Raw genomic sequence first — 25,377 nt, forward strand, 5'->3', positions numbered from 1 at the left:
TGATACTGGAGTTAGTGGGACTTGAAAAATAGAATTGATTCAGGTGTGTGGAAACAGAGCTACATGGGGGAGAGACAAAGCCCTATTAAGAAAAACAAGGAGACAGAAATAACAGTTTGTGGTTTATTTGGTGTTGTAGTTGGTACTACAGTTGGACAGTCACTGTCTTGTTGCACATAGAAGTCTTACCATTTTTTAAACATGCTCAGGAGACAGAACTTACAACTAGACTGATATAGTACACAAAAATAAGGTTCTCTAAGAAGAAAATATCCACAAAAATTCCAAAGCAGTGTTAGGAAAATACACTTGGACCTATCAATAGTGAAATATTGAAGCTATTCAGCTGGCAGAGAAGGTTGGTCAATTGGCTTGACAATCCTTTAACTTCAAGAAAAGTCTTTGGTTTCACATTGTGTAGCAATTACTTACTCCTTATTCCTTTGAACCAACATGAGGAAAAGGCAAAGGGTTTTTTAGGCAGTGCTGCTTTGATTGCTGGATTTCTGTCATACCACTTCACTGAACAAGACTGACTAAGGTTATCTAGCTCTGGCTAAGAACATGGGTGTCTGTGAGCAGGGAAAACCCCAGATTAGTTTCCTAATGCTATCTTCAGGAAACTCCATTGTTCAGATTTGAGCTTTTTGTGTGTTCTAGTTGAGATAATACATTGAAAGATTTGACTTACTTGGAAAGTGCAACGTAAGACAAACCACTAAACCCATTAGACTGCTAAGAGCCAAAAACTGCTTGGGCAGGTTTAAAACTGTAGTTCCTTCTGGATTGCCCACAGTGTGTCTGCACTCTTCCTTAATTTGTCCTCTTCCTCAGGTTTTAGGATCATCTTTACTACATCAGTGATGCCATTATTGCCCAGTACGCAAGGAACACTTAGGAAGACATCTTCTTTTATTCCATGCAAGCCCTGAAAAGTACATAAGGATTGTTAGGCTGGAATTTATCTATGCCTGTATATGTCATAGAATATCCTATCAGGAAACTAAATTTAGTTGAAATTAAACTAGAAAGTGATCACTGTTTTTCAGAATTCCAGAGATACTTAATTCTCAGTAAAACAGAAATTAGCAAAAAGGGGCTGCTCACCTTAACAATTGTAGAGATGGGGTGCACTCTTCTCAAATTCTTCATAATACTTTCAGCTAGGTCTCCCACAGAAAGACCAATAGCCCAGGATGTGTACCCCTTCAGTTTGATCACCTCATAGGCACTGCAGAGACACAGGCACTCATTAAAGAACAAGTACCATCAACCAAACACTTCAAGTTTGTAAGAAAGGCTTTTGGAGGTGTCCTGATCAATTTGGAGGCATCAGAAGGCTTGACTGATTTGCTGGCAGGACCAAAATGAACTCAGCAGTGAATAATTCTATTTGCATTTTACACTAGTCCACACAATTATACTGGAAACCTAGTTGTTTAAGCTCTTCCCTAATTTAAAGTTTACTAATCCTGAAAATTTAACTGCCAAATCTACATTGCTTCTTAAAATATTATTTCATGTTCTGTTATGTTTGCGTCCTGACATTTGGGGCTACTGAGGGATTCTGGATCTGGGTACTGCAGTTCAGAGATTTTTCAGCTCTTCATGATTTGTTCTTGTGTTGAAATTTATAAAAAAGCCAAACCAGTATTTACCTGTCCACGACCTGCTTATGGACCTCTTTCCAGTGTTCCTTGTCTCCATCAGTTCCCAAGTCTGGATGAAGGGCCTTCAGGGAGACACCAGCAACATTCACTCCACTCCAGACAGGTACTGAAAGTTGCACGTAGGTTAATTTTCTCACAACACTTAGTCCTTCTCAAATTAACAGCTCACATAAGATCTACCTGGATTAATCTGCAACACATCACTTAGGATTTAGCTATGACTTTAAATATAGTATGACCTATAAGGCAAGTCTAAATTGCAGGCTGAGAACCTAGGAGCACATCAACACTTATACACAGCGTCACAAAGTTTCAATACAACTTTTTAAAAGTGAAATACCTGGGCAACATGAACTACAGTGACAGTCACTATATATTTTGCAAAGTTTTCTCAAAACAAGAATTGATTCCAACTGCATTCTGGTGGGTGTCAGGAAGCAGACAGTACTGCTCTGGTGCTGCTTAGAAAAGTACAGGTTAAATGAGGAGAAAGTTGTGCTTTCTCCTGTCCTCCAGACTTGCCTCTGCACTTCAATTCCTATGTACAGTAATTAAGAGATGGCAGCTGAGTGACTGCCACTAGGTCTGGTACAGATCTTTGAGAGGCCCTTGCAGAGAACTTTATCATCTTCCTGCTTCAGTTTGGGGTTTTTTTGGGAGTTACGGGAACAATTTAGCCTAGAAATGTTTAGCCACCTCAGGTTACAGTAATGACCTTTTCAAGCAGTCACTCAGGTCAAATATAGATCATCTAGGGTTACTCTGTGCAGCAAAAGACTTAAATCCGGACTGGCCTTTTTAAGGTGCTGCAGTGCAGAGGTTTTGGAGCAATGTTTTGCTGTAGCTTTTCAAGGTGTTTCTGGCAAACAAAGCATCAGGGAGTTCTGTGTAACAGCCAGCCCAGTTTCACCCTTACCACTGGAATCTCCGTGCTCTCCAACAATCCATCCATGGCAGCTCAGAGGGTGGATGCCCAGCCTTTCTCCCATGAGGTGGCGGAAACGGGCAGAGTCCAGATTGCAGCCACTACCGATCACACGGTGTTTGGGAAAGCCACTGATCTTCCAGGCCACATAGGTCAAAATATCCACTGTAGGGAGAACAAGGGGGTAACAAGTGCCACTCGTGAGCAAATTAATAATGGGGATGGTACCTTCCATTCATCTGTAAGCATTTTACCTGCATGCTAGTTGCATGGAACAGAGCACAGAGCAGTGCTCGTGGCCAGGCACTGCAGTGGACTAACATAATGTCTGTTTTACACAACCTAATAACTGCTTTTAAAGTCTCTCAGCTCTGCCTTTATGCTATGCATGCAATTATCAGTGAACCTTACTGAGCTCAAGGTCATTTGGATTGAAGACCTAAGTTTATTCCTCAGAACACCAAACTGCTGAGCCTGGAGAGGGAAGATGACAGTTGTTGCTATATGGATATCATAGAATGGTTTGGGTTGAAAGGGACCTTAAAGATCATTTCATTCCAACACTCTGCCATGGGCAGGGACACCTTCTACTAGACCAGGTTGCTCAAAGCTCTATCCAACCTGGCCATGACTACTTCCAGGAAAGGGGCATCCAGAACTTCCTTGGGCCAACTGCTCCAGTATCTTACCACCTTCATAATAAAAAATTTCTTCCTTACAGCTAACCTAGATATACCTCTTTCAGTTAAAGCAGTTACCCCTTGTCCTATCACTACATGCCTTGTAAATAGTCTCTTTTAGGCCCCTTTAGGTACTGGAAGGTTCTCCAAGGTCTCCCTGGCGACATCTCTTCCCCAGCACAAGTATTTTCTAAAAGCCTGTGCACTAATGTCACCTTACTGAAAAACACTATTCTCTAAGCCAAATCCTCTTATGGCAACACAAGACAAACCTGGGTTTGAGACAATAAGCAGCTTGCAGTCAGGACTGTATTTAACAACATTGGGAATGATGAATTTGAAGATATTCACATTGCGCTGGACCAAGTTAAGGCGGCTCTCTCCTTCTTGCTGCCGGGCACCAGCAGTGACAATGACCAGCTTGGAGTGTGCAGTCACACTGTAATCTGCAGACAAAAGGCTGTGTCAAACATGACCTCTTACTACACATGGCTCAGAACAGGAGTTCTCACTTCCTTTCTGTACCGAGATCTCAAATTCTCAACTTTGAGGGTGCAGCAATTCCCTGGTAATTGTTACCGGAGACTTAGCCTCTATAGAAAGTTAAATTTTATTTTAAGACTGTGGCTCATTGCCACAAATGGCAGCATTGTACCATGTATCGCTGCAGGCAGCGATACTCCATGCTTCTCAGCCACAAATGGGACTAGGGGTAGCTGTCGGGGTATCACTCAGGGCAAGTGCTGTGTAGAAGAGGAAGAAGGTTCTGCCCTCATAACCTACTACCTGTGGGCACTGTAATTAAGGTATGAGCTGGTTAAGCCTTTGCCCTACTCAAGGCTCCCACTAAAAGTTATCAGAAGTAAGCAGTAATGAGTTCAGGGGTTAACTGGTTGTGAAATAAAGTTCTCTAAGGTGCACAAGTACTTAAGAAATTCATCTTTCTGTAATGAGTAGTGAACCCTGGAAGAAAATTCCTAGCTGGACTGGCCATAAGAAGGTATATTAAAAAATATACCAGCTGAGTACTATATCCATGAGCTTTCGCCCCAACAATTAGGGTGACAGGCTAAGTGCTAGACTTGGCTGTCCAGTGTGAGACCTGAAGTGGCTATCTCCATTTCAAAATAATGAGCACATGAGAGCCAACTACTTGCCTTTGCCAGAGACAATCTTTGGAGTTTTAAGGAAGAGGCTGCCATGCTGGAGATCCAGCATCTCTCCTCTGAGCTTGTCCTCCACAACATCAACAAGGGCGAGTTCATCGGCCAAGTCCTACAAGAGACCAAGAGTAATGGTAAGTTTACTGCCTCTTGGAGCAAAGCCCCCAGTTTTTAAACTGTGAAGTTACAATTATTTTAAAGCCTACTTAAACAATTTTGCTCATCTCTAACACTTCACTTCTTCCCAGAGTCCTTCAATAAGTCCCCTGGGATATACACTTTCTTGAGTTCACTTTGTACTTTTCATAACCACATTCTGTACAATTTAGCAGGACAATAATGAAGAATAATTTAATAGCAGTTCATCCATAACCTAACTGCCAGTTAAGAAATGCAAGCCTGGTGTTAAACCCAGCATTTTCAATATGGTAGCTGAATGCAGAGGACAAGTCATTCAGAGTGTCAAGGACCAATTTTTCCAGACCACACTGCTCAAGACAAAAAATAACTCCTCGGTTCTCCATCTTTTTGTATATTTAGGCTATTAGACAATTCCTACTTAAAAAGGAGTCTGCAAGTCCCACAAAGGTAAATGCAGCTCATAAAATGATACATAAAGAACATACTATCTGATCCTGAGGCAACCCTGGTTTACAAGAACTGCAGCTATTTGTTCTCTGTCAATAGCTTCAAGACTGTTGCTTCATTTCAGGCCCAAACAAAGGATTGTATAACCAGAAGTTCATCTAATATGGTAGATTTTTTTTTTCCCCCTCTTTTAGGTTTCGGGTTCTTCTGCTGCTTCCTCCCAAGCTTGCCATTTACCTTCATGAGGATGCTGATGGCACAGGCCATTCCGACTGCACCCACACCAACCACGCTAATCTTATTTTCGGCATGACTGTGCTCCTGTTTGTGGAGAGTGTGGATGAGCTGATCCTTGAGAGACATGGTGCACTGCTGAAAGGAAAGCAACAGATTATTTCTCCAAGCTTTGGAGCTTTTACTGACACCAGAATATTTGTATCCAGCAAGACAGACTTTATTCCAGGATGATACAAAAATGGATACAAAACACATGAATAAAACATCTGGCAATACTGCCTGTATGCCACAAAATGATTGCAAAACTGAATTATTGATGACAATCCTCTGATCAAGCTCACCATAGCTTTGCCTCAAATGCAGCCTGAGAGCAATTGATTATATTATGTAGCTGGTGGCACTCCAGCAGCAGCAGTAGGATGTTCTAAATGACCATCCATATTACATTTAGGTACAGGAAGCCATTTTAGTACTTCTAAGCACAGCACAATCTGGCAAACTCTCTTCTCTCACCCTGAAAAACTGGTATTCTGTGCCCTGAAGCCTTTCCAGAGCTGAAGTTGTGCAACACTTAGGCAAGCCCTTTTTAGGCACAGCATGAGTCTCCACATCATGAATTTGTTTTGAAATGAAACTGCACAGTTTTGAATTAAGATGGCTGGAGTCTGGTGCTACCATCTCTCCCACCCTCACATTTTAGCTGCCAGCTGCACAGCATCCTGGTTAGATGGGTTCTGACAGCCCACGGGCACAATGATGACGAAGGATTGTGCATTCATCCCCATTTCTGCATCGAAGCCAACACCACGCTTTCCCAGGAAATGGTGCTGCACTGGGAGCAGCCTGGAGAGCCCAGGGCAGGAGCTGCTGCACAGACGGATGCAAGTACAGACACAACACGACTCTCCAGTGCTGAACAGGCGGCGACTCGTTCAGAGCACGAAAAGCCAAGCAGAGCAGCAGTTAAGGACTGTAAGTTTTGGGGCTGAGGGGAGGGGCAGGAAGCTAGGAGTGCCCTTCTTTAGGAAAAATCAGCCAAGCTACGTCAGTCTTCATTTGCAGAAGCCTCCAGCAGCGTGGCCATGTAGTGCACTCTCCACGTGCTAAGTCCTCCCTTTGCACTACAAGCACTTCAATGCGCAAGGCTGATGAGAGCACGTCTGTTACACTTAAAAACTCAAAAACTTTTTGCTTTTAGAGTGCCATATCCCTTAAACAAACAAGTCAGGGGAGTAGTAGGTGGTCCACTAATGCTGTATTTCAAACGCAGCCCTACGCCCATCCTCAAGTCCGTTTGCAGGATCGCTCCCTAGGGCCACACGCACCGATTAAGGGAAGCAAGTTAATCCACGGAGGCTCAAGGGGATGAAGGGAGGGGACGATGGCGGGGTTGTGAGTGGAAATCGCGCCGGCTGGACTCAAGCCCAGGGCTGTGCCCGCCACCACCACGGCCGGGGGGAGCCGGCGGAGCGGAGCAGACTTTGTCCATTCGGCGCCGCCTGCTCCACCGAGTCCCCCCGGAGGTTTGCGGGACAGCACCTCCTGCAAACCCCGTTCTTGCATCCCCCTGCACCCCCCCAGCCCGCCACGGCGATCGCACCTACCGAGCGTCCTCACCCAAGCGCGGCTGTGGCGGCAGAGCGGGGGAGGTGGCGGCCGCCGCCTTAAATACGGGCCGGGCGGCTGACGTGAGGCGGGCGGGCTGCGGTGCTGGGGACGTGCCCGCCGACACGTCGGGGTGGAGAGAGAGGGAGAGGGAGGAGGGAGAAGGAGGAAGGAGCAGCGGGAAGGAGCGGGAGCAGGGCAGGAGAGGGTGAAGAGAGGCGAGCGGCCGGCGCCGTGATGGGAGCTGAGGCGGGGCTGAGGAGCTCAGCTGCGCACCCCCTCAGGGCTCGTCTCAGGGCTGTCGTCGGGGCAGATTCCACTCTCTCTGTTATTAGCCGCGATGAGTGAAAGCAAACTCTCCGGCTCGGGAGTTTGTGGGGAATTCAAGGCGTTCCTGCCCTCGTTTCTCGCCCGGGCAGTGCCAGACAGCCTTGTGCTCCTTCTCAGGGGTTTATGGCGGTAGTTCCGGATGGGGGCTCTTGTCGGGTGGCTGGAAACCAGCTTCTAATTTCCATCTAAATCAATAGATGTTTGATGATTTTTTTTTTTTGTTTACTTCCCCTTTCCGTGTATTTACGTATCCAATTCCCACTCATTTGTTGTGTTAGCTTATATAACCCAAACCTTTTCAGCCCTGCATGGTCAACGCAAGCAGTTCCCTGGTCATTGGGATGTATGTTCTGTGGAACTCTCCCAGTTTAACTGGTTTTTAACTGCTTTTTCTCCTGAGAAGGCTTGCTGCATGGAGTGTTTCAGACAGCGATGCCTCAAACACAGCACTAATGTTTTCCTGAAGTTACTGGAAATTCCATGACTGGACTCACACTGGTGTTTTTCAGTCACACCATGCTGTCAGTTTCCTGTCACTCTGCAGCTGGTTAGTAAAGCCAAATCCTTCTCCTATTCACTTTTTTCTTGCTAGGACTCCCAGTAAAAAGCAAAAACTTTTTTTTATATATATTTCCTGAATGCCTGCAGTTTCAATTTCATAATATACTATAGTATTTTGTGGGTCATCCCACAAAACTGGCTTTTAGTAGATGCACACTACTTTTTATCCCTTTATTATTCATTGAATATCATGTTTTTAGTTAGATTTTGCTTTGGAAGTTTTTCTGCACAGATATCAAAAGCACAGGCCCAAACTACTTCTACCATGGCTTATTTCTTAGAACTTGCTGTTCTCTGGTCCTGTGGTAATGCCTTCAAATAGGGAAATTTACTTAAAATCTTTTGGATTTGGGCATGTCAGAGTTCTGGAATTGAGAATGCCTGCTTCCTCCAGCTAGAAGACAGCAGACTCGGTGAGTTTTGCTCTCCATCTGTGAGTTGTGTTCATTTATTATCATTTACCCATTTCTGCTTTCTACCTCCTCTCTTAGGCACCCCTGTCTCTACCTCATGGATTTGCATGTTCGTCCTTACTGAAAATCAGGTAAGTATGCATTTAATCTTGTGTGAGTAGATGTGTTACCTTTATTTTCTCACTCTTGTTTTTACAGTGATCATTTTTTCTTCCTTTTCTTTTTTTCATTTCTTGTAGTTGCAGTACCTTTACAATCTTAGTCTTAGTTTCCTTTCAGGATTCTGACTCTAACTGATTTTTGGCCATATCTGTCCTCAGCTCCTAGGACATACTCGAGTTCCTTTTGAGATGCTTATCTTGCTGTGGCACATGTGGTCACACACCATCCCAGTGACAATTCCCTTCTGCTGGGGTCATCTGACAAGAATAGTAGCCCAAAGCCTCATCATTTATTTGACAGTCCATTGGCAAAATAAAAGAAACAAAAAATACAGGGGAGAAAACATCTAAAAATGCTTGACACATAGAATTTGCCTAGATTTGCATGAAACAAGACAGAAAAACACAAAATTCTGCTTATTATAAAGACCAGCACTTCCAGCAAAGGAGGTTAAATATAACAGGCTGTTGGTTACAGGACTAGATGTGCTTTGTTCCTTGCTTCTGCTGGAAGAAGGAGCGATGCTTGTGGGATGTGCCATGTCAGAGAAGACTGGTCACTAAGGAAGGGAAGTGTGGGTAGATGCTGAGCTGGCATGAATGCAGGATAAAAAGGAAACATAGTTCTGTCATTCTGCATTATTCTGGGTTCACTGACCATCTTGTTCTGTCAGAAGCCTCAAGGATGGATTAGGAAGTTTAGTTCTGCATCCCAGGAATCTGTATTTACAGTGGCTCTATATGAATGGGACTGAACATCTCATCCAGATTTGGGTTACAGACATCTGGCAGAACAGAAAAGGAACATTTGACAGGAATGAAGACCAATGAGAAATATTTTTGACCACAAAAACTTTTACTTCTAAGGAGTTAAAATGCAAGATATGAAGCTTCTATGGCAACACTGGCTGAATAGACTTAATAGGACTTAAAAATATGTAACTAATATAGAGCAAGTGGTATTTTACTACTCACAATGGGACCAAGGCTCCTAAGAAGAGTATTGTAAGATTCTTCTTAGCCTGTGGCTCAGGCAAAATAAACTTGGACATGATTTTCAGGGTGTAAGTTCCAAAAACATCTTCCCTTGCTTGTGTTTGCGTTGCTTGTTACTGGGAACAGAACCAAGACTGAATCTTTGTTATCTATAAGGCATCAGGTTGTCCTTATCTCTCTGGTCCCTATTCAGATACCAGGGGTCCTACTTTTAGCAGAGCAGGCCAAAGCAAGCCAACTGGGATGTTTCAAGACTATCCTGGTCCCAGTATGTCCGCAGTGATGATGATAAGCAGATCAGAACCCCTTTTTTTTGTAAAAAAATAGAGTCAGCTTTTAATATGCCAGTGTTAATTCACCTGTTAATTAATCTCAGTTACAGAACTGAGAAGGCAGCTGTGATGGCCAAATTTTTCCTTTTATGTGGCCTTTGTGATCTTATTATGAGCAGTAGATGCTGAGGAGGAAAGCAGTGATCTGGCATGATTGACACTGATTTTCTGCCTCAGAGAGCTTCAATGAGAGAAGGCTCAGAACAGCACAAACAGAACGGGGTGAGCAAATTACAGGCATTTTTCTTGCACTTGGAAGATGGAGGCCAGGTCTGTTTTGATTTCCTGTAAGTGATTGATTGTAGGGATGGGCTGACTTTTCTCATCTCTGTAGATAAGGAGTTTTACTCTTCCTGTTCTTTTTCCATTGCTGCCTTTTATCGAGGTAGCAGGAGGTGTTGTTGATAGAGTGATGGGAATGCCAGAAATGTGACAGTCTCTCTCCAGGGAAGCTTGACCCTTCCTCAGCCTGCTTGTCCTCATACTAGTTTTCATAGATTAGATATGAATAATAAAGCAACAGAAGTTGCTGAATGTAGAAACATTTCTATTTTTATTCTAGGAGTTAGAAGCAGGACCTTTCCAGGTGGCATTTGATAAGGATCTGAGTGATAACAGATGGAAACAATGCCACATTCTTATTAAACAACGTTTGCCTTTAACCTACAAGAGACCATTAGACCGTTGTCACAAAAATAAAGTCCAGAGACAGTTACACAAGGTGAGTTCAATGTGTTCATTTTGCTATTTTCAGTAAAACACAAAATGTTAGTAAATTTCTCTCCATTTTGCTAAAATATAAGGGGTTTTACATAGTGACATTTAATTTCTACTCTCTCCATTTGCTCAGGTCCTGGCTCATGACAGACTGAGTCAAATCTGATGGTGCTGCAGGGGTGAATAAGGGCACCAAACCAGGACCTGCAGGTTTGCTGTGTGACCTACAGCTCAGCTGGGAGGTTATCAGTAACACAAAGCTACTGGGGATGCTGACCAGCCCTGGAAAGGTCAGTGGCATTTCTACACTCTACCTGAGACTTGTGGTTTAATTTGCCCTTAAAAATCCTCGGGGTTATTCCATGCATGATCAGTCCTGCTCCTACTCTGACATCATCAAGGGCTTTGCTTTCCCATGCTGTCAGTGTGCGAGGAAAAGACCTGGCACTACACATAGCTACATCATGTTCCAGTCCTGTCTTTCCCTTTGATTTATTCTGAGATCTGAACAATTTCTTCTGGCTTTAATGGCTTCATTTCTCCTTTGTAAAACGTGAAGGTGTTTTTATATACTGACCTGATGGTGGTACTGGAGGGATTTGTTAATTGTGAAACATTTCAGCTTTGTAAAGCAGCATGAAAATGATGGAGGGTCTTCTCCTGAACCAGAGAGCCCCAGACTCCAAAGTGGAACTTGACACCAAAAGTTCATAGAGCCAGAATTCTTGCCTTATTCCTTTGAAATACTTATCAGGGTAAGACACAGGGAGCTGAGTTGTTTTTACTCCATAAAAAGCCGTATTTTGTGTTCTCCAATTTGGTCCATATAGCCAAATATCAAACCATTTGAACTGATCTCCTAAGAAACCTGAAAGCTGAAAGGTGAGTTTCATCCTGGCTTGCACTAACAAGTATCTCTGCACATAACTGATTAGCCATGATCCATACACCTCTGGGTCCCTCTCCTTGGCTGCTTCCATGCACCGGTGAGGATGCTGGTGTTACAGAGACCCAGAGTTTTTGCTGCTTCACGCCCTCATTTTCTCTGCACTGTCATTGTGGGAAAGGGGAGGGGCTAGCTGATGCAATTCTCATTTCCTACTGTTTACGGGTCTGTGTTTCTACAACCTATTTTTAAATGTGCAGGAGGGGAATAAATATGGAGACCTGTGTAAATAGCAGTCAATTTCTGGAACACCCAGGCTTCCACAATGTTTTTCTGTCAGTTGTCTGGTTTTGATTGCAAACTGGTTTCTAGCTGACATCTTTCAATACCCAGAACTTCCAAGTTACACCAGTTTTTCTTTTCCCCTTAAAAAGCTAGTTATATTTGCAAGTACAGCTGCAGTGGATTATGCCTTCAGTATAAAGCTAGATAAAACTCTATTTTTTTGCAATAGCTTCCTAAATCAACACTCTAGGTAGCTGGACTAAGCAGAACATGTGATTTTGTCTTGCTTCTCTAAGGAAATGAATTTATTCATGAAAGCATGAGTCACTGTGCAGGATTCCAAGCCAAACCCATTCCCTTGATGCAACTCTGGAATCTTACTCATTTACTTAGGAACTGCAGGAAATTGGATGCTCTGATAAATTACATGCACTTAACTACACAATACTGCCTCCCTTTTGGGGGGAGAGACTTTTCTAGCATTTCAGACCTTGTATATCTGGTTGATGCTCTGTATCTGTGCAGATTATCCATTCTCTCCCATCTGAAAATCACTGTGTCCAAACTTTCATTTCTGTGAATCAGAATTCCAAGTTACATTGCTGGAAAGTCAGCATGCTATGATGAAGTTGCTGGGCCATACCAACCACTGCAGAAAGCTGAGAGTACTTCTCAACATTACAGACACACAGACTTGGTGGAGGAACCTACAGATGATTATATAATAAATGATTATCCCTTCCTTGGAGAAGGAAGATGAAGTTTAACTTGCAGTTCAACAAATGCAGCAATAGAATGGAGATAGGCAGCCAGGTGCTTTCATTTCAGTTCCCACACTTGGGCCACCCCTGAGACTCCTTTAAAAGCTGCAGCTGGGCTAGCTGAGGCCTAAGGTAGCAGGCCTGAGGTGATTTTGGCTTGTGTTGCAGACCTCAACTCTTCTGCTCTTCTCAGAGGGGAAAAATAACTTCACTGTTTCTGCACTAGGTACTCTTTTAAATATTTGCTTTGGTGGTGATAGTGGTTGTTAGCAGCTCTGCAGATGGATACAGAGCCCTTGGCAAAAGACATGATTGTGAAAGGCAGCTACTGTCCTGAGAGGTTACCAGGCAGAGTTTTAAATGCCGTTTATATCCTGTGTACTGCCAGCAGAGTGTAGTGCTGGAGTGGACAGGGAGCTTCCCCCAGTAGAAAGCTCTTGCCTTAACTCTTCAGGTGTTCTGCTACCCAGGGTTTTTAGTTTTGTTCTGTTCAGCTTTATTTTATAAGCACAAGGTAGCCAAGACAAAGACACACCATTTTCTCAATGACAAGTTCTCTAGCTTGTACTGTTGGGGATTTACACCATCACCTGGGTGGTCTGTAGCTGTGTGGTAGCTGGCCACTCTTGACACTATGGTAGTTGGGCGTTCAGTGACCTGTGCTTTTCCCTGGATTGTGGATTGGTGCCTGTCACCTCATCCTACTCACAGCAAAGCTCATGTGAGCCCTGTCGTCATCTGTATGTTCAAAGTGTGACTTGTCAGGAAGAGAAGAGTGATTTCTTGTCCTTTACAAGAAAGAATTACTTTGTGGTCTTAATTTCCTTACACACCTTTTTAATTTTATATGCCTGTGTTTCTTAACTGAAACCTGATACGTTGTGCCATGACTCAGTACCAAAGGTCTGAACTGTGGCAGTGATTCCAAAGAAAAATAAAGGTGGGGAGAGAGAGGTGCAGCCTCAGCTGCTGTCTTTTGACCCAGCTTCGTTGTGCAGCTGTAGTGAGATCATTAATACGCTTCAGGCAGGCACCAAGCTGAACGTTGCTGTCGGGAGCACAGCTTTGCAGCACAGGCGTTGTAAAGGCACACAGCAGGAAGAGCTCATCGGCTAAAGAGGCAGAATGAACCAGGGAAGTGAAAGTGGACACAGAGCAAAGCAGAATTATTGCCAAATATGGTGCTTGGCTTGGCATGCTGTGTTTTCCAAGAACATTACACAAATACCAGCCCCTATCTCTATTGATTAATTCATGTTTTTTATTTATACGCAGGTTTTAAATAGAAAATGGAAGGTCGATGCTTGCCTATGGACTGCCAATGAGTCGTTTCCTCAGTGCTATGCTAAGTGTGGAGTTTCTGACTTGTGTTCCCTCTGTTCCTGTATTTGGATCAAATTGCACAAATGTTTAGCAAACATGTGCAGGGCACAGCCTTATTGTTTTGCAAACTGTGGTGAGTCTTGTTTAAGGAGGTGGATATTACCACAGGGAGGAAGCATATGACTTCTGGCTGCTGTGGGGGAAATCCTGATACTTACAGACCCTGGTGGTTCTCTAACTTGGGCACTGTAATAAGAGGAGCAGCATGCCTGTGTCCTGGGTACTAAATGCAAGGTACACCATTTCTCACTGGCCACCTCAACGCTGTGTTGTTTTTCTCATGGCTCTATGCAAAATCAGTTGTATCCCTAAACCTTATGCAGTTGTGGCCTTAAGAGGCAGTATCTCAGTTCATGAACCCTTTAAAAGATGCCAATGTGATGGAAATGTGAGATGCTGGGATATAGTGCCATGTGTTCTCTGTGTGTGTGTATGCACATATGCACAGAGCTGGATTTCTGGAGGCTGGGTCTCCTGAGCAGTTCACTCCCCATATATTCTCCACATCCTTTTTGCCAGTTGTACAGCATTTCTGCTTTATCCATTCTGTAGGCTGTGTGTTTGTGTGGTATTTAATGCTGTGATGTCAGAAGGGAAAAGATACCTGCACGCTTTATCTTTTGCTCCCTGTGTGAGGGCAAACAGTGTTTGAAGTGCCAATAGGGCCGGGCAGTCCCCTAGATCAGTATTAACTCCCTGCCACATGAGGAGCCTTTGGGCAGCTGATGGGGCACTGGGGCTCACCCACTGCTTCACTCTTGGCCTCTGGACTGAAGTGTTTGCAGTCTGGGCAGTGCCAGTTTGGAAAAATGTCAGCATTAGAATTTGAGAGTCACAGGACAGACCAGAGCCCAGGTTTCTTACTGCCGGGATGTGATGTGGTGTATTCGTGTGCTCTGACAGATGGAGCTAGGACTGTTGCTTTTTTTATGGAGTATCCTTCTGTGCACGTGTTTGGCTGCTAACCCAGTGTTCCTTAATTTTTAATATCATAAACTCGTTGGGGGCACATATTTTGAAAAGAAATCTGTTTCACTCTGAATCTTTTGGAGCTTGTTCTTCTCCAGGTTTGGGCTTGAAAAATGAAGTCAGTTGAAGGCTGAGGGTACTCAATAACTTCTGGGAAATTCTGCATTAAGGATATGTCTTTATTATTCTGTTTGTATGTTTAGGTGTAATGTTGAGCATAAATTCCTTGGGCAATAATCTCGGGCTCACAGCCCCTTTTAAAATGTGTTCCCTTGCAAACAGCACCTGGAGATTTGGAGTCAGTAGTGTGTTAGGTTATGGAGAGAATAAAAATTTTTTAAAAAATAATCTCTGCAACATTTCATATCTCTTAGGCAAAAGTTACTGAGGGCCAAGTTAGTTCAGTGCATGACCCCTGTAAGAGTTCTTAGGCATATAAGAGCAGCCAAAAATAGCTCCTTGGAAGGTCAGGGAAGGCATCTTTTCTGTGTGTGGGTAGCTTTACATTTCCATCCTGAAACATCTATATGCCTTAAGGTAAGCAAGAAAGAAGGGATGGAAAGAAAATGGAACATCAGAATAGGCTTGGAGGGCAGCCAGAGCCTGTGTAATGTGTTCCTGTGTTCATGAGGCACTGCCAGCCTTGGAGGTTGTTTTGTACATGAAATGGGGAAAGCCTGCATTAACTTTGAAATCGTGTTTCAGATAAGAGTGGCCAAATAAAGGTTGGATTCAGTCTGTTCAATAGGTGAACAACAGCAAGAGGGATCCTTATGTTTTAAAATGGAGTCATAGGCTCACATCCAAGTGGTTTTAAGCTTCTGACTGTCTGGAGCCTGAAAGAAATTTCAGCTTGTCAGACTGAGTGCTCTCTTTGGTCTGATGTCTGCATGCTGAGACAGAGTTTATGAGAAGCTTTTATAGCAAATCCCAAAGTCAGAGTCACCGCAGAACACTTTAATTATTGAATAGGCAAGGGCTAATGTGAGAGGGAAAGGTTCTGTGGGTCTCTGCGTAGTAATCTCCTCCCCCGCCCCTTCCTGCCCAAATCCTCTTGGTTAATCAGGTTATGTTTGCCCTATTTCTCTCGGGGAGCATGCAGAATGCAGTGTTGCTACAAATGGAGGAAGGGAACGGAAGGAGAAGGGCATGCAGGAAGCTGGAGTAGGTAGAGGGTGCTTCAGAAATGAAAGCCTCACTCTGGCAGGGTTCCCGGGGTGCCAGCAGGGCGCCTTCAGGCGGTGGCATGTCTCTGTGAGCTGTCACACTTGCTGACATGCATGGTCCCACATCCCACGCCATGTGCCAAAGGACAGTGAAGGGGAACCTGTCTGCCTGCGTTCAACCTGGAGGCATTGGTGGTTTCCGTGGCCAACAGCTCCCTTCCCAAGCACCCACCACAGCCCATTTCAGCTGAGAGCCCCTGGGAGGGGGGAGTTGATGTCCCTGAAAGGGAGTAGCTGGTGTTCCTGGGGAGCTCGGGCTGCCTGCCATTAGCCTGAAGTGCAGTGGTTAATTCTGGGGGCACAGCGTGTGCTGCATGCTTCTGTGCTGTCACACAGCCTTTAATTCTTGCTGCACTCATCCCCTTGGGCATGTGGCTGCAAGCCACAAGAAAAAAGCTTAGATGAACCCACCAAAGTAAAATGCAGCTATGAGAAGCAGGGAGCCAGCAAAGATACCGACAGCACTCCAGCCAACCTCTGTGCTGCTGAATCTAAGTTTCCTTTAAATCTGGTATTCCTGGAGTTTAGCTCTGAGTGTGCTATGATTAGGGTGGTTCTTCATATGGATTCGTGCCTCAGAAATGCTCTTACCTGGAATATCTGACTGGGAGACTGAGGTCCAAAGCTCTTCTGTGACTTGTCTAAACCCAAAGCTTGCAGCTGAAACTGTTCCAAAAATATGCAGAATTGCTTGTTCTGAAGTCTGGGTCTGATCAGCCTTAGGAGAACTGGGTAAATCTTGATGGGAGAATTAAGTGCAGTGACTTGTGTGATTTTGGGTCTGTAGCAAATAATTTAGAAGGATGTAGATCTGCAGGTCTGTGTGTGTGTTCTGTGTCTTGAGGTGAATTTATCCAAAAGCTCAAAACCAAACCCTTCTAGACCAAATGACAAAGCTCCAGGGAGTTTATATGTAACCCTCTGATCCTGGCTCAGGATCAACTGAATGTCAGACCATGCTTGCATTTCACGTGTGTGCCAGGAAGTGCCAAGCCACGCAAACATTGCCTAATTCAGTTTTGATAAGAAAACATGTGTGCTAATGTCTTAACAAACAATTCGATGGGTGAGGGTATGGGTGTTAATGTCTTTGAAATGGGTCTTAATGCCTCTACCACCTTGAAGCCTTTGTTACAGAACCCAGACAGTTCAACTCCTGAAATAGACAAATGGGTCTGCACAAGCCTGGGTTTCTGGACTTTGGAGGGGAAATTACAGGTTCAAGGGGGATATATGGGGTAGGCGATGGGGGAAGGCTGTACCTTCCCTGTACCTCAGCCCGTGGGGAAAGGAAGAGGGCAACATGCCCTCCAAAACCTGGAGAGAGAAAACCCTACTGAAATATGCACCAGTGGATACTCTCTCCCTTTATTCGAATGAAGTTGCAGGACTCCTTTGTCTCCTTTATGGAGTCTGGCTTTTTACAGGGTGATTATTCTGCACAGCTACAAGGGATTTTTTCCCTTCCTTTTAATAAATTCTGTCTGTAATGGGCCGAATTTTCACTTTTCTTTTATAAGAACTTCCCTACAGATGACATGGAGCTGTGTGGGAACCAATGAAAGTTTTTAAATTGCTCCCATAATTGCTTCTATTGTCAGTTTTTTCATGTTGATAATTTGTGTTTTCATTGCAAGTGATCAAATATTAGTCAAATCATTTTATATATCGTTAAGTTTTTTTTGCCAAGCTTGTTTTGTCTTTTTACTGAAAAGAAAAAAATGGTGCAGCCTCCAAAAGGCTTTGTGGATGTAAAATTTGTCTCAACCGATTTTATCTTGGAGGTTGGTACAAGAATTTATACATATTTGAAATCATGCAAGTATGTATTAAGCTTCCCAGTTCTACCTTGGAAGACTATAAAATTATTATAATTTGGCTGAAGTTTTCAGAGTTATTAATTAGTGAGCTAAAGAATCTTAACAGAACACAAGAAACATTACATGAAAAAGGGTTGTCCCCCTTCCTAAACCAGGAGAGACAGCTATGAACTGCAAAAGAACATGAATAAAATACAAAAAGCCTTCTACCAACTCTCAAGCCAACCAAACACTCCAGCATCTCTGATGTGCTGTTGAATTTCCTGCTCTGTCTTAGAAGAGAATTTTAATTTTACCTCTCTTTTTGGATTATGCTAATTAGTGTGGTAACCCTAGCATTCTCTGTACCACACATGCTTCTTAGTTATGGGTGCAGAGTGTGATGAGGGCAATTTGCTCACTAAAATTCAAAAGAAAGAAGAGCTATTTGGAATAATAAACTAAATTTGAAAAGGAATTAATTTCATTTTAAATCCCATCACTAATAAAGTCACAGTTCTTGTTTTGGGTCAAAATTAAGTTACAACAGTGCTATAAACTATTCCCTGAAAAATAGAACATAGTCCTGATGTAAAGATGTGTTTGCATGGGAACCTTTTGTATGAAGATGTTTCTATACTTTGTAAATTTGGTATGGTAAAAAATAAATTTAATAATTAATTAAAAAATAGTTAAGTATAGAATTACACAGTGGAATAAGAATATTACCTATAAAATTCTTCCAATTATTTGTGGGTGCAGGCAAGAGAAAAACCTATTTTAAAGCCTTTGAAGTATGTAAACACACACCCTCAACAAACCCATTCACATTTGTACCCAAGGGCTCAGCAGCCCATGTACTTTTCATGTTTCCCCTTTAATATAAAGGGAAGGAAAGGGAAAGAGTTAAGGGAAAGACCCGAGGGAAAGTCCTGCCTGCTCACGGGTTCTGTTGTGCCAGCTCCCTCCTCAGTGCTGTAACCTTGGCCTGAATTTCCTTGTTGAATGCTATACTGTCGATCACAAATTCTTCAGATTTTTCAAGGAACTTGGGCCTGTTCCACCAAAGGAAGACACCTTCCCAGAGCTACAGTTCCTGGAGGGACATGCAGGGCTGGATGATGTGGCTGTCAGCTTCAAAAAGATAATTCTGGAACTTGCCGAGCTCCTCAGATCTGTTCAGCCAGGACCCCAGGGACATGATCTTTGGACACAGTTCCAGTTTGGCCCTTTCATTTTTGCTGTTTCCCGGGAATGTCCCAAACTGGGGAGCATAAGCATGTTCACAGTGCATGATGATAAACTGCTCATTGAATTTGGAAGAGCATGGGAGCTGCTGCTGGGTTTGCTGCACGTGGTGTGGAAATAGGAGGAGCGCTGGGGCCTGCCGTTTCTGTTCACCATTGGAATAGGCTGGCTGGGCACAGTGCTGCAGGAAAGGGTGACCAACCTGCAGCCACTCGCTCACAGCAAGAGCCTCAAAGCCACGTGTGGTCCTGGACCTCAGATCCGCTTCTCCGTGCCAGAGAAGTGCCCTGGAGCATGGAATCAGTCCCTTCACTGCCGTGGACTGACACTGATGCACCTTCCCTTTCAATACCCTGAGCAGCCCGACAAGCTGCAGTCAGGAGCTCCTTGATGCGAGTCTGCCCACTGGCAGCTTGCATTTTACAGAGCCAGCCATCCCTGTTGTGTAACTTGTCACTACCAGCTTGCACCAGTTTGATGAGGCTTTCCTGAAGAATATGAAACCTCTTCCTATACTTGTGAATTCTCATCCACTGGGGGTGTTGGGCTTTTTCAAAGCCCTTTTTTTTGGCCCTGGCCTGCTAGTCAGTAGTGAAGGGCCTTGTATCAATGATGCAGCCACACTTGCCATGCCAGAGCATGGCGTTCAGAAGCTACTTGCATTCTTTGCACCATTGCCCATTCATGCCTGTAGGAGGTTGGCTGCTCCTCATCATGACTGCCCCATTCCTCTCATGGTAATAGCTGAGCACTGGGAAGCAGCTGCTGTGGTGAAACATCGCAGCTTTGTGAAGCACTTCATCATTGATGGCTTTGGGGACAACAACAACCAGAAGGTAGGAGGGACAGAGAGAGAAATCCTCACTTATGCAGCTTAGATGCCATTTATGAGTCATTGACCTGAGGAACTCAAACTCTTATTCAAGCAGAAAAGAGCACCAGCCATCTTCCATGATCTCAAATGTGGGGTGCTGGAAGAAGGAATACGTGAGAGTCACTGAACCTGGGCTGGAAAGTGTCTCAGTGGAGTTCACGATGTTCAAACACTCCTCTGTCCCAGGTATGTCCAGCTGAATAATGTGCAGATCTTCGCATTTGATAACAATGGTACCTGATGAGCACATGACCCTTTTGTTGATGGAATCAATGTTGGAGTGCAGCAGTGTCAGAGACCGAAATGTTCTATTTGATGGCTTAAACATTGTCATAAAAGACCTTTGTCCATTTTGGCAAAAGTGTATAAAGCCAACAAAGCTGCACCAAAGCCCATTGCACCCTGAATGGGCCCCTGGGCTGAGGCCCTGGACTGTAAGTTGGTTTGATGCAACTGACTCAGAGTCTTGTAAGAGACAGTGTCAAACTTGCCCCCCCCCCCCTTGGGGGAGGTACCTAGGCATTCCTACCTGACCCAAAGAGATCTTTACCCACTGAATTCTATGCTTTTCAGCAAGGCACCCGCACCACCAAGTAGCCCAAATGGAGGGGAGCAATGAGATGTCATTGGGACCCAGGGAGGGGTGATGTGTTTCCACTTAATCTGTCTCTGTCACTACCCCTGTTACCACTACCTCTTTCTTTCTCCTTGTTTCTCTTTTACTCTTACCAGAAAATTGATATATTTTATCAACATTTAACCTCGTTTGGTTTTAATCTTGCTTCTGGGAATAATCAAATCTTCGAGTTTGACCTGCCTTATTCACAGAGAGTTTTCTTTGCTCTTCTGTGATTGGGGCAGATCATAATAAGTAGCCACATAACAAGCTCCTCATTGTTCTCCTGCTACTGGGAGAAGAAGATGCGGTGAAACAGGTGGTGCAGCACTATGTCATCAGCTCGGGGGTTCTTGATCAGTTCAGTAAATTCCATGCCAGAAGGGAAAGTGGGAAAACTCACTGGGAAAATGGGGGACCTCAGGAATACCAGCTGGGACCGGGTGGGAAAGCTGGGGAGGGCAGGTGGGGGCATAACTCAGGGTGGTGGAGGCTCCCTGGGGGCAGAGGACCATAGGGAGAGGTTACAGAGGGATTTGGGGGGCTGGAAACCTTCCAGGGATTATGGACAGTTTGGGAATTCAGTGAGTCCTCCACACCTTCTGGCACCCTTGGAGTTCAGGTCAAGTAGAAAGGAAACACCTTTCAAAGTTGGTATTAGAACCTAAGGTGCCATGGATATGGCTATTGCCATTAGCTTTAACCCGAGTAAGAACCAAACCCTGAGGAGTTTTAAATTACTCCCCTTTGAGCTGATGCTTGGGATTCCTTACCCTGGTTATTCTCAACGTAGCAGGGAGGTGAAAATGTATATTTAAACCAGTATGTGGCCAGGATACTGTGTCTTGTGAAATCTCTGACAGGAAGCCCAGTTAGCAGAGACCCTGCCTCTGGACTTTGCTGCTCATAGCATCCAACCAGCACAACGGGGTAACTGCAAAAGTGGATCAGATCAGTAGACATGGATCATCTAGAAGGACCTCTAGTGATTAGTGGGCTAATATGAACTGTCATTGTCTACTTTATGCTGAGTTGTTTCTCTGTATTTACTTGCCAGTCTGGTGTAGAGGCCAGACGTGGAAAAGTTGGGAGGGGGTTGTTCAAATGTTAGTTTTTAGATCATGCTGGGTGGTTAAAAAATTAAGTTAACGATAACTAAGGTTTGTAAAGACAAATTGAGAAAGAAGAGGAGGGATTGATAGAAAAAGATATATGCTAATGTCTTTACCAACAGTTCGATGTGTGAGGGTATGGGTATTAGTGTCTTTGGAATGTCTCTAATGTCTCTACCACCTTCAAGCCACAGGTTTGTTACAGAACCCAGACAGTTTGACTCCCGAAATAGACAAATGGGTCTGCACAAGCCTGAGTTTCCGAACTTTGGGGTAAAATAGTAGTTTCAAGGGGAATATATGGGGTAGGTGTTGCGGGAAGGCTGTACCTTCCCTGTACCTCAGCCAGTGGGGAAAGGAAGAGGGCACCACGCGGCCGGGAGTTCAGCATAGAAGGAGGCTGTGCCCTGTGAAACCTGGAGAGAGAAAACCCCAGGGGAATATGCCCCAGTGGATACTTTCTCCCTTTACTGGAATGAAGTTGCAGGACTCCTGTCTCCTTTATGGACTCTGGCTTTTTACAGGGTGATTATTCTGCACAGTTTTGTGTGCTGACTTCTTTGCTTGGACTGTAATGCACTGTTCCTTTGAGACACATGGATTAGAAGAGGTTTTTAGCACCCCTCTTTGTTCACAGCATGTATCAGAAACATTTCTGTAGCTCAAAACCAGGTGAGTGCTCTAAGGCATTCTTCCAAAAGCATAAACATGGGCAAATGCAGACCTGAGCCAGTAAATCCTGGCGCTATGACAAGTTCACATGATTTCACATGTTCCCCAGCACAGAGCAACGCCAACTGGGTGGCCACAGACGCCACAAGAATGAAGACGGGCAGGAAATGAACCTCCAGAAGCCATTCCTTGGCAGAAGAGAGCTGTGGGGAAAGCAAGGCGTAGCAGCCCTGAGCTGTGGCAGAGACAGGCCTTGCAGGTGCCTTCAAGCCGTGTAGGGATCCCGGCTGCCGTGTTGCCATGGTGCAGTGCCGCTGGAAGCATGTCCTGGGGCGTCCAGAACTTGTCGATGCCCCAATGGCCGTGGGCTGGTTGCTCATTGCTGCAGGACCAGCCACCAGCTCTGGTGGCTTTGCTGTGCTTGGGCATCCTCTGTGCAGCCCTTTTCCGCAGCTCTGCGGAGAAACTCGGCCGTGCTGCGGCCGCACAGCGCTGCAGTTTGGGTTCGCTGCAGCATCCCCGGCCCGCAGGAGCGGCACGGAGCGAGGGGGGAGCGCTGGGCCGCCGTGAGCGGCACTGGGCAGGAGCCTGCCTCGGCAGCCTGTGCGTGGGGGGGCTGCTGGAGCAGATGGCTGGCATTCCCAGAGCTGCGGGGCTGCTGGTTTTCTGCGTGGAGGAGGAGGATGGTCGCAGTGTGGCAGCCTGCAGGCTCACCCGAACGTGCAGGAGGCTGTGTCTGACTTGAAGGCTGAACAACAGCCTGATCCAAAGAGCACATCTCATAAATTGTTTTCAGGTTGGCAGGAGGCTTTTTCTACTCCTCTTTGATACCGTCAGGTAAAAAGCTGTCGATTGCACAAATATATACCTAAATCTCCTTTTCTCCCCTACCTCCCCAACTAGGCTGCCAGAATTACCTGACTTGCCTAAAAAAATCAGAATTTACCATCTGGTGTGCTTCTGATTGACTTTCTGTCTTCCAAAACCTTTGGAATTTCTTTTCCAAGATTCTTTTTTATAAGTGAGGAACTGTTTGTTTGTTAACCAAGTGCCAGGACTCCAGAAAGCAGAGCTGTAAGGAAAGCTGCAGTAGTGGCTCAGCCCTGGTAGCACTGAAAGGAAGCAGAGAGGAAAAAGCCTGCTCTGAGAGAGTGAGGCAGGAGACAGGACTGAAACAGTGGCTCCATTGTTTGACTCCTACTGGAGCCCCATCTATGGATGTGGCTGCATGTCCCAGGGAGCTGTGCATTACAAATACATAGTTCATGGTGTGCACAGCAATCAAATCACAAGATAATTATTTAATAGAGGCATGCAAGTAGTAGAGGTTGTTAAATAGGTTTAAAAAAATCAACACTCAAAGTTCAAAACTCTGCTTGTATGATCTGGTTTTAGGTGAGAAAGAAATAGGAAGTTTAGAGATGAGGAAATCAGTATCTTGCTGGTAATGGTGTTGATAGGGGCTGTGGCTTTACTGACTTCTGTTCCCAAACAGTGAAGTTTTTAACCACTTAAAACATTAGGTATCCAATGCATTGAAGGTCTGATTTTGCAGGAAGTACTGGTGCAAAACATCCATTAAAGTCAGGGCACTAAGAAAAAATACAAATCTTTAGGAACATTGAAAAAACAGCATGGGATGAATTTGGCCCACAGGGTTCTTCACAAGAACTTCTGAAGTTCTTCCTTGGCTAATAAAAATAGAACGATTTTAATCTAAAATTTCTCATAATTTCCATGCTGTTCTGCCAAACATAAGACATGGAATTTGAAGAGTATGGAATAAAATGTTAGGATTTTAAAATGTAACATATATTTACATGTCAGTTCTTCTGTGCAGTTACATATATCCTGCAGAGATCACATTCTTGGACGTTGGATACTTCATGTCTGGAAAACCAGTACTTCCTCTAAATACAGCCTTTTTAAGCTGTGGCACAGTTTCTCTGAAGTTTTTTGTCCCCAGATTGACTTAATCTGTCTGGAAACCTTGAGCAGAGTGATAAGCTCTTTATTTCATATGAAATCTTGAATGCAGGTGTGTGATGAAGTTGATAGATGCTTAATATTGGCCAATATATTAAATAGTTTGTTGCTTTTCTAGTATTTATAAAGCAGTAGCTTGCCTGTGATAAAGCAGATTTGAGAAACTCTCTGTCAAGTGGAGACAAGTTTCTTTTCTTATGATTTCTGTCCTTTTGAGAGATGATTGAACACCTAGTTTCTCTGAAATAGGTATAATCACTGCTCTCTCCTTTTGACTAAGAAATTTGGAAAACAAAACCTGTTTTCCAGGAAGTATTGATGACCTGCCCAAGTTACCCGAAAATGCCTGTAATTGCAACCTTGTAACTGGACTAAAATGTCATTAAAGGCCTGCTGTAAAAATGGTTGTGCAAGGCCTTCAGTAGAAAAATTAGTTTGAACTTTGTGCTTGTCCTGTTTCCTGATTTAATGTAACTTGCTATTATTACATGTGAGTAATGGGGAGGAAAAAACCAATGTACCCAAAAGTAAGGTCAACCATTGGACTCTGGACTGCTTGATGTAGTGTTTCGAAAGATGTAAAAAAATACTTCAGGGTTAGAGATTTGCCTTTGCAATTCTTCTGTGAACTGCATGCACCTAAAGAGCCTGAGGGCTGGCCTGGGAGATGCTCAGAAATGTTACTGTCCACTTCCACCAGGACTCCTTCCATAGTCAACCAAGAGAAGTCATTCCATGGATTCATCCTTGGAAAGAGCTGAAAATGGTCTCTCTTTTCCTTAGGTGGGTTTTCAACCACTGTGGTTTGGAGACCCTTGGAGATGTGTGCGTGGATCCTTGCAAATAGAAGATAAGCTTGCTTGACCTGAGAATTTTTGCACATCTCTTGCAATTAACCTGTGGACCTTCAGCAGCCACAGACATGACTGATGAAATCCATGGTTTTATCTTCCCTGAGAGTAAGAAGTTGGTGAGCTGAAGTTAGCCCTTACCAGTATCCTTCCTGCTTCTCATCCACTCTGTCTTCTACTGGGTGCCCTTATATATGATGTTGGAAGTCAGGAACAGATTAAACAAAATAGCCAGTTCCTCTGGGACATCTTGCTGAAAAACAGACCTCTGTCTGTGACCTAGATCCAGTGAAGTTTTGAATTATTTAGATCACATCTTGCAGATGATGCA

At 44.2% G+C, this 25,377-nt stretch overlaps 1 protein-coding gene, 1 long non-coding RNA gene and 1 pseudogene across 3 annotated transcripts; 1 reads left to right on the forward strand and 2 right to left on the reverse strand.

The window, feature by feature from the left end:
* Window positions 1-109: 109 nt before the first annotated feature.
* LOC104685708 (L-lactate dehydrogenase A chain) lies at window positions 110-7,000 on the reverse strand. 2 transcript variants are annotated; one of them, XM_039552411.1, is made up of 8 exons: window positions 6,868-7,000; window positions 5,264-5,398; window positions 4,433-4,550; window positions 3,548-3,721; window positions 2,587-2,760; window positions 1,659-1,776; window positions 1,108-1,231; window positions 110-928 (listed from the first exon to the last, which is right to left on the reverse strand). In XM_039552411.1, exons 2-8 carry the CDS (start codon window positions 5,387-5,389, stop codon window positions 764-766), a joined length of 999 nt encoding a protein of 332 aa, XP_039408345.1. In that variant the 5' UTR covers window positions 5,390-5,398; window positions 6,868-7,000; the 3' UTR covers window positions 110-763. The 2 variants fall into 2 exon arrangements, with proteins under 2 accessions (XP_039408345.1, XP_039408346.1); XM_039552412.1 differs by having other exon boundaries at window positions 5,264-5,395; window positions 6,868-6,985.
* Window positions 7,001-7,031: 31 nt separating this feature from the next.
* Window positions 7,032-17,938, forward strand: LOC104685643. The gene is made up of 5 exons (XR_005601973.1): window positions 7,032-8,172; window positions 8,251-8,303; window positions 10,224-10,382; window positions 10,512-10,668; window positions 13,586-17,938. It is a non-coding gene; the product is annotated as an uncharacterized LOC104685643 (long non-coding RNA).
* Window positions 17,939-18,627: 689 nt separating this feature from the next.
* LOC120410094 lies at window positions 18,628-20,137 on the reverse strand (annotated as a pseudogene).
* Between the last annotated feature and the right edge of the window lie 5,240 nt (window positions 20,138-25,377).

The sequence above is a fragment of the Corvus cornix genome, chromosome 5, assembly GCF_000738735.6.
Source record: "Corvus cornix cornix isolate S_Up_H32 chromosome 5, ASM73873v5, whole genome shotgun sequence".
Taxonomy (NCBI): domain Eukaryota; kingdom Metazoa; phylum Chordata; class Aves; order Passeriformes; family Corvidae; genus Corvus; species Corvus cornix.